The 14,073-nt window shown below is 33.5% G+C and overlaps 1 protein-coding gene across 1 annotated transcript; it reads right to left on the bottom strand.

The window, feature by feature from the left end:
* Positions 1-4,637: 4,637 nt before the first annotated feature.
* On the bottom strand, positions 4,638-10,091 carry LOC115956070 (WUSCHEL-related homeobox 2-like). The gene is made up of 3 exons (XM_031074566.1): positions 10,007-10,091; positions 5,932-6,265; positions 4,638-5,242 (listed from the first exon to the last, which is right to left on the bottom strand). Exons 1-3 carry the CDS (start codon positions 10,022-10,024, stop codon positions 4,818-4,820), a joined length of 777 nt encoding a protein of 258 aa, XP_030930426.1. The 5' UTR covers positions 10,025-10,091; the 3' UTR covers positions 4,638-4,817.
* Between the last annotated feature and the right edge of the window lie 3,982 nt (positions 10,092-14,073).

Genomic DNA, 14,073 nt, shown 5'->3' with positions numbered 1-14,073 from the left:
CACAACAAAATCCTAAGTGACATATTGTTATTAGCTATAAAAAATTTCAGATTTTTTGCTTTTAGCCACTTTGTTTTATCCTTCGGGTTAACTTATTGTTTTATCCTCTTCTCAAAAAAGTAATTTCCTTATCCGCATGAAAAATGGGGGTGGACACGATTCACCACATTCTGCCATTTTTTTTAAAGCTTTTATATATTTACATTGTATTTGTAATGTAAATTTACATTGTAGACATATAAAAAGTGGCAAATTTTGTACACATTTGCAAACAACATTTGTCACTTTTTGTGTGTCTACAATGTAACTTTACATTGCAATTAAAATATAAAAATAGAATTTTCCATCTTTTTTTTTTTTTTTAATGTGAAATATGTGGATTTCATTCCATTAAAGAAAAACTTGGGTACAACAAGTCAACAAAAGAGAGACTGTAAAAACAAAAGAATAAAATTGTAAATATATTATAGTTATTGGTTTTATGGCTTTAGATAATGTCTTTTTTTTTTCTTTTGTATAAGTGGATTAGTTATATTATATTACCAATTAAAAAATAAATGTTAATAGAATAAGAATGCAAAAATTTAATTAGTAATTTTGTATTTAAACAAACAAGAAAATAGAGTTTAAGTAATATTAAAAAAAATTAATTCACACATATATTTAATATATAAAATGCTTCCATTTAGTTTGAATTTAAACCCCAAATGCATCAAGCTACCTCTGATCATAACACTTTAGGAAACTCTAAGTGAACCCATTGAGATTCAATATGTAATTTAAATATTAAAACAAATGAAAACAAAAGGACTAACTGTTAGGGTCATATTTTATATGTAATTGGCTAATCATTTGTCAAAACGCACTTTACTTATAAATTTGGTATATCTAAGTTGGGTTTGATACATATTAAGTGGTTGTATTAAAGACATAAAGATTAATCTAAGAAACAAGTGAAAAAAAAACTATTTTACTAAAACTCGACAGATAGTTCGACAGATGGCATCTATCGAGATTTATTGGGCAAGCTCAATATTAGCTCGATTTATCGAGCTTTACGAATTCAGAATTTCTAGATCTGAATTTCGGCCCATGTTGATATATTTATTTAGGGTTACTTCTCTCACAACCCTAAACATATATAAAACTTATTTTAAAAGCCATCACACATGGAAACAAAGACCAAGAGCTTTATTTTCTTTGTGAGAAGCTACTGGATTTGTATGCCATAGGATTTTGTAACCAAATGCTTCCTAATCTTCATTGTTGATGAAGTGAAGAACTTTGCAGCCAATAACAATCATTCAACAATCATTCAAGTTGCTGGAGTTAGTCATATTCTAGGATCCGTGCAAAGGGTTAGTCACAAATTGGAGATTTGTGCATCAAAAGAAAGAAAGCTACTACAAGATCAAGTCCAATAGGTATTGGAGCGAAGATTCAACTGTAAGTTTGCATTTTGGAATAGGCCAGAGAAGTGGTAAAATTTCTTATACTTATAACCGTTTGATTATTGATTAATGGATTTTTGGGAGTGGTGGCCTTAAAATTATCTGGTGGGATTTTCGCCTTGCGAGAAGTTTTCTCCATTTGTTAACAAATCACTGTGTCAATTTAATTTCCACTGCATTTAGTTTAATTGGTGATTTGTTGGTGCTTCTACGATTTGCATGCAATTTAACTTAATTAATCAACTTGGGTAATTGAATTAATTAACCGGGGTCAAGCTATCTTAACCCAACACTAACCACCATATGAAAATGTCAATTGCGAGAGGTTTTCCCCATTTGTCAACAAATTACCGTGTCAATTTAATTTCCACTGCATTTAGTTTAATTGGTGATATGTTGGTGCCTCCATGATTTGCATACAATTTAACCTAATTAATCAACTTGGGTAATTGAATTAATTAACTGAGGTCAAGCTATCTTAACCCAATACTAACCACCATATGAAAATGTCAATTGGTATGGAGACGCCATGCCATTGGAGTCACCTCCAATGATGAGAAAATGGTTTCAAATCCTTTTATGGCCAATGGTGACATATTCAATCCACGAACCGAGTTCACTAACGACTCGAGCTAGTCACTCGGTCTTGACTCAGAAAACGTCTACTTATTCACCACAAATTACCAAGACAATGACACCACCATACTCATCCAGTTTGATGGAAATCTTTTGCCAGAAAACGATGATTCGAATTGGATCATCTCAGCATTGGCTCGGTCTCTAACTTTGCTAGATGCTTCGACTTTCTAAACCATGACAAGGACACTAACATCTTTTAGAGCTCTAACAATGTCGTTCCAATTGGATCAAACGTTAATGCAAAATAAATATTATTCTTTTTTTTTTTTTAATAAAAGACAAATATTTGATTATATTGACTTTTAAGTTTTGATTGGGTTGTTATTTAAGTTTATTATTCTAATTCTTTTGGAAAACTCTAGTTGGGGACACACCAAATTTACATCAAATTTCACAACATGCTTAAGTGTGAATTTGTGATTGGTGCACAATAATTTCACTTCTCACAATATATGTAAGTGATGTAATCTAATCACAAGTTCAAACATATTATAAAATTGAATGTATATTTAGATGTATTTGTAGAGGGCTGATTCTTTTTATGTATATATATATATATGTATATATATATGACACTTATTTATTGGAGAGGGTAAATAGTTTAATTTAGGCTAAAACTTCATTCTCCAAAAAAAAAAAAAAAAAAAAAAAAAAAAAGGCTAAAACTTACGTACTAAAAAGTTGTGCGTACTTAGTTTTTTGCAACTGAAGCCCATGACACGTTTTCAGTTGCAAACACTTGTGTGTAATTACACACAAGTGGGTAATAAACACTCCCCTTCAATTTAAACGCTCTCTTTGATTTTTCTTTTTTTCTTTTCTTTTATTTTTGGCTTATAAGTTTACCCGTTCTTTATCAATAGTGTTAGAGATATATTAGCCTATTAGCATAGGTTCAAGTCTAATTCTACTTTGTGTGCAAGCCAAGTCTCCTACTTGTACTAGACTAATAGACTTCTAGTACAAGTAGGAGACTTGGCTTGCACACAAAGTAGAATTAGGCTTGAGACTATGCTAATGGGCTAATATATCTCTAACACCCCTTCTCAAACTTAAGATGGAAGCTTGATGAAATCTTGAGATTTGATAAACTTGAGAAGATCTCTTAAATGAAGTTTGGCTCTGTGACGATAGTTTGAGGAAGGTAATGGTCTTGCAGTGTTGATGCGACTTCTAACAGTGACTTGACTATACCGGAGAGTTTTGACGACAACAGTAGGAAGCCAAAAAAGATGAACGCAGCGAAAAAACACCGAGAAAGACAAAATTGCTCTTAAATATACCGCAAGGACAGAAAACCATGGCCATAGGAAGGTGGCTCTGATACCATGTTAAATATTAGTATTGATACACCATGTTGAATATGCTAGTATGGATGCAAAAGCGAAAGCATAAAGTATAGAACACAGAAACACACAAGAGTTACGTGGTTCAGCCTAACGGCTTACATCCACGGAGGAAACCCTAAAGGGTTACATCAATAATATATTAGAGTATAGTACAAATCATGTGTTACAATGAATCATAACATGTGTATATATAATAGACTAAACCCTAGACTAATAGACTTCTAGTACAAGTAGGAGACTTGTATATATATATAATAATATTTAACATGGTATCAGAGCCACCTTCCTGTGGCCATGGTTTTCTGTCCTTGCGGTATATTTAAGAGCAATTTTTGTCTTCCTTGGCTTTTTTTCGCTGCGTTCATCTTCTTTGACTTCCTACTGCTGCCGTCAAAACTCTTCGGTATAGCCAAGCCACCATTAGAAGTCGCATTAATACTGCAAGACTATTGAACCAAACTTCATTTAAGGGATCTTCTCAACCTTATCAAATCTCAAGATTTTATAAAACTTCCATCTTGAGTTTGAGAGGGGGTATTAGAGATATATTAGCCTAGTAGTATAGGCCCAAGCCTAATTCTACTTTGTGTGCAAGCCAAGTCTCCTACTTGTACTAGAAGTCTATTAGTTTAGGTTTTAGTCTATTATATATACACATGTTATGATTCATTATAACACATGATTTGTACTACACTCTAATATATTATTGATGTAACCCTTTAGGATTTTTTCCGTAGATGTAAGCCGTTAAGTTGAACCACATAACTCTCGTGTATTACTGCATTTTATATTTTATACTTTCGCTTCCACATCCATACTAACATATTCAATATGGTGTATCAATACTAATATTTAACAAATAGCATACAATAACTGATTACTTTCAAACACAGTTAAAAGTGGTAGTACTGAGTTTAATCTTGATTTTTCAAATCAGCTAAGGTTTAAATCACTCCGTGAATCCTATTCAAGAAAGATGGAAGAATCTTTTTTGGGTAAAGATGGCATCATTCATCAAATATTTATGCATGAAACCAGTACTGTCACTGTGCATGTAGGACATAAAAGTCATGCAAAGCAAGATTGGCTCATTGTGTTCAAAAGTGAAAAGACCAAGCCAAACGGATAAAATTTGACTAAAAAAATAAGCTTCTTCCATAATGCAACGATCGAGTAGAGAAAGAAGTTAAAAAAACAAAACAGGGCCATCCGACCATGAAAACATATACATCAGAAGTGACCCTGACTACAGCCATTTCTTTCACCAAATACCAAGGAGACCTACATTCACACCCCAGCAACATAACCTACTTCATCAAATCCCAATTATTACCTTGGCTACATGTTAGTGCTATATAATTCAGAAAACAACATTTATTCAGTCACTTTCACAGGGACCTTGTCCAGAGAAAAAATCAAAGAAGGGTTGGTTCCCAGAACCTTCTTCAATCTCAGAAGAGCTAGGAGTAGTAGTAGTGGAGTTCTCAGCAGATGAACCAATGGATGACTTTCCTGTTTTTCCTTGTAAAATTCCTGTTGGATGCAAAGGAAAAAGAGGCAATGTTTCTTGACCATAGTGGCTGTAATTGTTGGTCATATCCCAGGTACTGTTTCCTATATGCGTAGCCATACCATATCCCTGGTGGGCTGAGTTATATGCTGCGCCATCCAAGGCTCTTGGCTTCTCCAATTTTTCTGTCCTTGGTCTCCCCCTGATACCACTTGGTAAAAGCACCTTGGAATGTTGGTATTGTGGATAGAACCCTACATCGTTATGTGGCAGGTAATATGGGCCGCCGAGAACTGAAAAAGAAAACCCCCATTTCAAAAATTCATGTAACCATTAATAGGAGTAAAAAGGAATACGCATGTTAAGAGGGGGAGTGAGATGAACTAGTAGTTGATAAGAATGAAACAGAAGGGAGTGTTAAAAAGATTAGACTGATAATAGGAAAATCGAAATACTAGGAAGCAAAATAGTTGGAAAGGGACAGGCCAGAGCTAGTAATGATATTCAGAAACCAAAGAAGGAACATGAAGAAACAAATTGGTAGTGCTAAATGTAGTCATGAAAGCTGCACTAAGACAGAAGACAAGTCTATGTAAAAGTTATCCAAGTTTGTACTAATTTGAAGGAAAAAAAAGGAATGAATCATCAAGACCTCCATAGTCAAAACAATTGTTTGTCCATAATATATAATTGATAATGAAAAGGAGATATGAAGAAAAGAAAAAATCATTTCATAAGAAGTAAGAAAGCCTGCATTACAAAAACGAGTAATAGACTAATCAGTGTTGAACACACATATCGAGCCCGTATGCATGAAGAGACAGCTTGGAACAAAAAGCATGAATACAATAAATAAATAAAACACAAACACCAACTACAAAAACACACACACCAACAAAAAGAGAAAGAAATTAAAAAGAGATACAATAAGCATTTTCAGATTATAGTGTTACAAAATTCAGAATGAGGATAAGTGACAGACCATTTGGGCAAGGAGGAAGGAAGAGTGGCGGAGTGGTATGAAAATAGCGATTGATATAAGCCATGCTTTCTTGCTTCTGTTTCTGCCTCTGCCTTGCCTTGTGATTCTGAAACCAGTAAAAAACATTCTTTCCCTCAATGTGACCATAAACCCTTAACCTGCTTGTGATCTGTTGTATTTGCTCAGCACTTGGGGTCCTTATCCCTTGCCTATACAAGCTCTCCAACATGCTTATCTGCTCCTTTGTTGGATTCCACCTTGAACTCACTGGAGCTCCACTTGCACCACCCATGTCCACATTATTATCACCCTCCATGTTTTGTTCTTGAATTCTCTGAATATTCCAGTGTATTTAGGGTTCACAGAAGAGAGACTTTCAGATATATATAGAGTGAGTTTATGTGTGGTTTGGCTTACTTTTTGCATGGTGTTTGTACTATCTGTCTATTTTATAGAGGGAGACAGAGGGTCAAACAGAGAGAGAGAGAGAGATTAACATGCGTATTGTTTTTGGTGCTGAACATCTCTGAAAACATGACGGGTAGCGGCTGAGTCTGTGAGAGGGAAAGGCTTGGGTTTCGTCGTCTTCGTTAGGGAACGTAGAGTGAGTGAATATTTATGTTTGGGTAAAAAGACCGAAAAGCCCATATCTTTTTTGCGCTGTGTTCTATGATGGTGATTTGTTCCTTTTTAATGTTGATATCTCGGGAATGACAGAGAGAGAAAGACTCTGACTGTAATGTAGGTTACGCCATTGAAGGAAAGGAAGGGTATAAGTGTCATTAAGGATAAAAAGACAGCCGGTTGGGTTTGTAAGGTGTAGGTAAGGGCTAGGCTTTGGGAATTGAAGTGGTAACAGATAGGTGCAGAGATGGATGAAGTTGAAACGTCTAGGCTGAGGTGACTTTGTGGGGGTGGTGGCCTTTGCCTTGGGTGTGTGTTTTGTGCCTCTTTTATGGTGCGGTTCAGTGCCTACTAAAATTCACCATCTGATCATCATGGTCGAAATTGCATTATAGCAACTCAAAAGAAAAGGTAAACCGATTGGTCTTCTTTTTGTTTTGTTAGTGTCAATGTATTTTCAAGAAAGCATAGCTAGAGTTCCTCGTATGAATATTTTGTGCTACTTTATTATTAGAGCACTCTTCTACCAATTTTAACATTTGACACATTAAGTGCTCGTTTGGATAGCACTTAACTTTGCTGCGTCTGCGTTTTCACTCTTTTTTTTTTTTTTTTTTTTTTTTTTTTTTTTTTACATTTCACGCGTTTTGCAAAAAAGGGAGACAAAAAACACTGTAGCGGCACTGTAGCGGTACTGTAGTAGTACTGTAGCAATACTGTTTATGGGACCCACAGCCACTTTATTCATTAAAAAAATATTAAAAATGGATCCCACGGTATTATTTACACATTTAAAAATTATTTTGCTACAGTATTTTCAGTTTCAGTAACAATAAGTTCAATCCAAACAGACCCTAAAAGGCTTTTATTTATTAAATTTAACATATATATTATTTTACAATTCATTCTACATCACATCTCTTATTTTTTACATTTATTCATTTTTTTTAAATCTCTCTTCTCTCTCTCTCTCTCTCTCTCTCTCTCTCTCTCTCTCTCTCTCTCTCTCTCTCTCTCTCTCTCTCTCCACAATAGTAGCCTCACCCCACAGCCCTCCACCACCATAAATCCACAACCCACTACCTCTAGAAGTCCACCACCACCCCAACAGCGCAACCCACCATCACAAGCCTTCGAAAAGCCCAAATCAAATCAAAAACCCATTGCAAAACATAACTAAAAAAACTCAAATAAAAAAAATTAAAAAAAAAAAACCATCACCCAAATCTGAAGATAAAGAGAACCCAAATTTTGGGGAAAAAAACTCAAAATCTGAAAAACCCAAACCACCACAACTCGTTGAGAGAGAGAGAGAGAGAGAGACCGGTGATTGGGTGGCTGAGAGTGAGAATGAGAGAAACGAAGAGAGGAAGAGAGAGAAGCCATATGAGAGACTGGTGAGAGGAGAGAGAAAAGTGAATAAAAAAGAGAAAAAAAAATTAGCATTTTTGTCCGTATGATGCCAATGGTAGAATTGTACTATAGCAAATACCAAATTTATTTGACATTCGGAACATTTGATGATGGTGGGTTTCTAGTATTTGATGTGCTAAATGCTAAAAATTTAGCATTTAGCACACCTAATGCTAATGCTCTTAAGTTTGTTCTTGGAGGAACTTATTTCATCAATTTAATTTGTTTATTGTAAAAAAAATTGTACTAAAAAAAATTGACATTTGAAGGGATTGTACATTCTACTTAAAAATGAAAATAAAATTATCCAAAATGAATGATAGTGTGATCAAAGGTAGGGTTGTCCAAACCATGCCCAAACTTGACAAAACCGGCTAACTAGAAGTCACTCGATCCAAAAATAGCCCAATTTGAGTGTTATTTTGGTTGATGATAGGTCAACGATGACAGGAACAGACTATTTTGGCTTGAGTGGGGAGTTTCCTATTTAAGAACCCAATGAATCCAACTCGTCTAATCTAAATTGTCTAATGCCTTCATCTCTAGTAGCTTAACTTTGTAGATCCAGCAAAATCTCCACCAAATTTGGTGGAGATCTCAACCGATTTGGTGAGTTCTCTAATATATCTTGTGAAATCTCAAATAGATCTGACAAGATATCTACTCCACTGTATTACCATTACTTCAACTTATTTGACCAAAGGGAATTCGAACCTGTGGCAATCCAATTTTCACCAAATTAATGGTCAACGACAGGTCTCTCCTTCCACTTAACATGATTGGATTGGATCTGGTCATCCATCAAAAAAACGTATCTCAACTACAGCAAACTCTCCAGTTTACCTATCAAAAAGCCAACTTTACTTAATGAGTTCTAGAAATTAATGCCAACCAAGTGACACATTGGGGCCATGGGTCATGAAAGAGGTTGACCCCTTCACTATGTATGACTAATGAACTCCTCATTTTAGTACCTTCTTTTCCTTCTTTTTACTCAGGCTGATAGTAGCCATGGTAGTAATGTCTCCGAGCCCAGCTACAGACCCAAGGCGCCGATTGGGAAAGTCATAAAAGGACGTTAAACGTAACTCTAAAAGAGCGTTAATTGAGTCCAAAATTGACCCATGGACATCCCTAATCAAAGGAAGCTATTTCTCAGTACATAGATTTATACCACAAATCAAGAGGAATTAGAAAAAGGGAAATAAAAGGGTGGCTAAATTTATTAGTTATTTATGCATTATATATAGACCATGACAGTATAACCAAAAGTACAAAATGAGTGAATAAATAACCCACACAAGTAAACATCTCTTTTATTTACATTAAATTTGGCCTTTGCCATCCTTTATGGGATAAGTAAGGTTAAAGAACATAATTATCTTCTTCCTTTTTTACAATTTGACATGACCTTTAGTAAGTGAAGCAATTGCAACTTCACTTAGTCTATTTTTAACATCACTTTCATCATAGGATTGAATTTATTGATAGTAATTTTAGTGCAATACTTTAGTTTTTCCAATTAAATGTGAACACATAGTTATATTGAATTCAATCATTTTTTAAAATGATACTATTGTTTATGTTTTGTTGGTCAATACAAGTAGATATTTAAATTTAATTGAAGAACTTAATGTACTAAGGAATTTTGTAAATAAGATTTATCATTTATTATATACCAATATAATAGATTAAATCATAACATATGTGAAAAAAAATTGTCCAACTTATATTTATGAGATAGTTGGTCCACTAAAAAGGGATGAGCGTAGAGTGAGTAATAGACTGACTTTAATTAAATTCTGTTTCATGGAGATTTGGGAAGTTCAAAATTAATGAACTTTGGCAAGAATCTATTGGGATTTAATATCCAGTACTCACTTTTTTCTTTAATTTATTGCATGTATCAGAAAGATACCAATCTACCTCAAACTTAAGTCTAATCAAATCGAAGCATTACTTTCCAAAGTAAGAAAAAGGAAGAATGTGTCAAACTAAACATATAAAGGGCAATAGCATGTAGTTGAAGGAGACTAACCCATAATACATCGTACATGAAGGTGGATCATGCATGAGTGCTCAGAGAGTCAGATGAAGCGTGGCGTGGGTTAACAAAATGGGAGCAACACCATGAAGACTCGCCATAAATGTAGGCAATCAAAATAGGGAGCAAGAGAGTCTACGATAGGTGAGGTGCTATACATGCGTGATAAAGGGTTTGCGCTGACTATGATGCCAAAGTACTACTACTATTATGGTAGTAGTTATATATTTGCATATATTTTATGTGTGTTTTGTTGCGGATTATTCAGGTGCCGCCACCTTTCAGCGCCGCCTCGTTAACCACAAAACCACCCTCCCCATATTCTGCTCCTTTGTTTATAGCACCAAATTCGAGGCAGAGTGGTGGACCTTTGTACTGATCTCTATTTTGTGTATGAATATCTTTCTCTATCTTCACTCTTCAGCGTTATGTAAGTCCAAATACGACAATGTCCCTTAACATGGACTGTTTGGACGGAGGTGTAGGGAGATTTAGGCCGAACAAGTATTTTTTATAGTAATACCAAATAATACAGAATTCTTTTTTTTCACCCTTAACAATTCTCAATTATACATTTCGTCTCATAAATTATGAGAAATACACAATTAACTCAAAAGTTATTATTCAATTTCAATATTTTCATACTGTCTATTTTGATGTTAAATCTAACTTGATGTAGCATTAAAATACCAACTTACTTCTCTCTCTATAACAAACAGTAAATGGGTAAATTGATCTTTTAATACTACATTTTTGTTAGACTTAACATTAAGATAGACAGCAGGAAGTAAGTGTTATTAAAATTTTAATTTGGGAGATTAATAGTATGTTTTGATACTTTAAGGAGCCTAGTGTAAAATAAAGTATAATTTAATGTGAAAAATCGATAATTTTACGTAACAAAATTTCATTCAATGTATATAGATGGCAAATTTGATATCTGAGCTGCCTGCCACATAACTTTGCGACTATATCGGCCGCGATTGTGAGTTTCAACATAAAGCTTGAGTGATGGGAATGAACTCTCTTAGCCATTGGACTAAATGGAGATTTTGTATACATTGGACTTGCGCCAAACTTCTCTAATGGAAGATTTTGTTAACATTGGACTTGTGCCGAACTTTTCTCAAGCCGTCAACTGAAGATATCTTTTCCTATGCTTTATACTAGGAAAACGATATGCTGACACCTAAGTACACAAATATGGGCCTATGCTTTTTTCTTTTTTTTAATATTTTTTTTTACTATAAAAAATTATATTTTTATGCCAAGTTTAATTAATAGTGGAAGTTTTTCCAAAGAAGAAATAATAATGTATTTAATATGTTCGAGAAAATGTGTGTGTGTGTGAGAGAGAGAGAGAGATAGGACCCCTCTAGTCTATTTTTATGCCAAGTGATAGAAGAAATTTCCTATATAATATTCTTCCACATCCATAATAATATTCTCCCACATCCATAATGGTTTAACTCAGAGCCTTAACCTTTGAAAACAGGTACAGGTCTTCAATTTTTATTGTTAACAAATAAAGAAAAGAACAGAAGGTTTTAGTTATGAACCCAATTATAAACACATAAATCCACATTTAATTTTACAACGAACTTGAGTGTTACATATATAATTGGATTATAACACTTATAAATGGGACCACCATTGCTACTTGGTGGAAGAGTAACTTTGGAGCACTAATCACAAGTTGTCACATAAACTTGTTGTGGATTTGGGTGTAAATTTAGGTGTGTCACTAAAGTTTTCCTTCAGTTTTATTGGTTATAATTTACAAACTTGCAAGCAAGATATGCTATAAAGTTGAGACCTCAGCCTCTATCTGGCTTTGGGCTAACACATGCTTGGCATGACTTTGTCCAAAGCCCTTAGCCCAAAAGCCCAACATTTCAATTTTAAAAAAAAAAGCCTTTTTTTAGCCATATGATCCCTAGAACATCTACTTAGTGCTTGTTTAGAAATTGGATGTTGATTTTACTCCAACTTTACTTAATAAATAAGTAATTTCCATTAATAATGACTTTCGATCAAATAAATCCACTTAAATGAATTTTTAGATCCTTGAATTTCTTAACATAAAGTTTGTGAAAAGAACTAAATTTTTGTTGGCAATTATATAATTATGTTTCTTAATTTGGTTTAAAAAATAAGCTCAATAGAAGTATACTGTTGTACTTAGAAAAATTAGTGCTTTACAAGAGTTGTACATGGCTAGATAACTAAGATAAGTTTCATAAAACAACTTAATTTTACCTATCATCCTTCCAGGTGAACACATAATTGGCTTTTATACTTGATTATTGCACATAAAGTGTCAATCTTTTGCCCGCCCATGCTGTTCTCAAAGGTAAATTTTATATATGTTTTCATATAATTTGATTATCTTAACCAGGATCAGTGTCCAAAACCAAGTTTTTTTGCCATTCTGGACAACTTGACCTAACTTCTTTTTCTTTCAAACATCCCTTTAAAGCCGCTATGGATCTTATCTTGTCAACAATCTCTCTCTCTCTCTCTCTCTCTCTCGTGTGGTAATTATCTTTTCAACAACCTTTTATTACTAATTGGCTAATCACAAAAGGCAATCTCTTTTGAAAATGCAGAGCAGCTTTCATCAGAAGTGGCTCTTGAACTTTTCCAACAGGAATGTTTATGCTATTTTCAAAGTTACCCAACGGTCATATTGGAACATTTTGAAGTGGCCCACCCAAGAAAACTGCCCAAGCTAGGTAGGAGCTATTCCTTCATAGAGACCGACCTAGGTGCATTCAAATTATACACCATTGCTACCGTACAATTGGGTTTATAATAAGAACGTACTAATGGGGATACAATTTTTGACTTTAGACCTAAGCCGTATTGCATAATCAATGCAAATTTGGTAGGATTGAAATGATATGATTGGGCAAATCATAACCAACTCCGATTGGACTTGTTCAATGAACATCAATTACATGGGTCCACTGCACCTGCTTTGGGAGCCAAATGGGCCATGCGTATATGATTTCACATCTATGTTTTTTGCGGCCCGGTATAATAAACCCATCAAAACGCAGGCCTTGAGCAACGAAGCACTATTTTAATTACAACTTGGACTAAGTCCTAGTGGTTTTCAAATACCCTTTTGATTTTGAATACGAGATAAATAATGATTTAAAAAGAATATGAAATGAAAAGTTGAGAGATATCGCTCATGGTATGATTTAAAAATCGGCTATATTTGAAATTGAAAAAAACAAATAAATTTTAGGAAAAATTTACTTTTTTTTTTAATGAATCTTGGCTAAGTTTTTAAGTACAAAGTTTAACAACAAATTTTGTTATAGCCAATGAATATGACTCCACTCAATATCTTTTTATTAGATACAAATTTTGAAAAATCTATTATTGAATTACATTTTTTTCTTATATCTTTTGTACTTGCAAATTTTCAAAAGATTAAAGACATATGTCATCAACCAAATGTTTAAATATCAAGTTTTTGTAGTCTAAAATTATGAATAAAAAATAAGTTTATAAATCGATTAGTAAATAACATCCGATTAACAAAAAATTTGACATGCATTTAATAACATAAAGAATGTGCTATCTAACGGTTAAAATTTTAAAATTTTTAATGGAAGTAATAACTATTGACTACAACCAAGTTTGTAACTTTACTCCAATTTGCAGTAAAATCCCTTCATTAGCACTAGAGTTTATGTGAGAAATATAAATAATTTTATGACATGCCGAAAACAAGTTTATTGGCACTTAAGTTGTTTGAGAATGTATCTATTTATTTGTTTATTCTTTTATATGTTGAGTGTTTTTTTAGAAGGATGTTGAGTGTTGATATGTAAACAGAACATTTATAAAATTATTATTATTATTAATTTTTAACAAAATGTGATAATTAAAAAAAAAAAAAACTTCCATATTGGGTATGACTTTTTATTTTATGTAATAACGTGTTTAACAGAGTGAATATTATGAAAATATAGTTGTGTGTAACATGAGTCATTGTGGGTCAAAAAAGAAAAACACCTTCCATGCGTTTGATGATCATGTCCAAT

This window comes from Quercus lobata, chromosome 1 (genome assembly GCF_001633185.2).
Source record: "Quercus lobata isolate SW786 chromosome 1, ValleyOak3.0 Primary Assembly, whole genome shotgun sequence".
In the NCBI taxonomy this organism is placed as follows: domain Eukaryota; kingdom Viridiplantae; phylum Streptophyta; class Magnoliopsida; order Fagales; family Fagaceae; genus Quercus; species Quercus lobata.
Note: the sequence above shows the minus strand (reverse complement) of the source record. Positions and strands in the feature narration are given on the sequence as shown.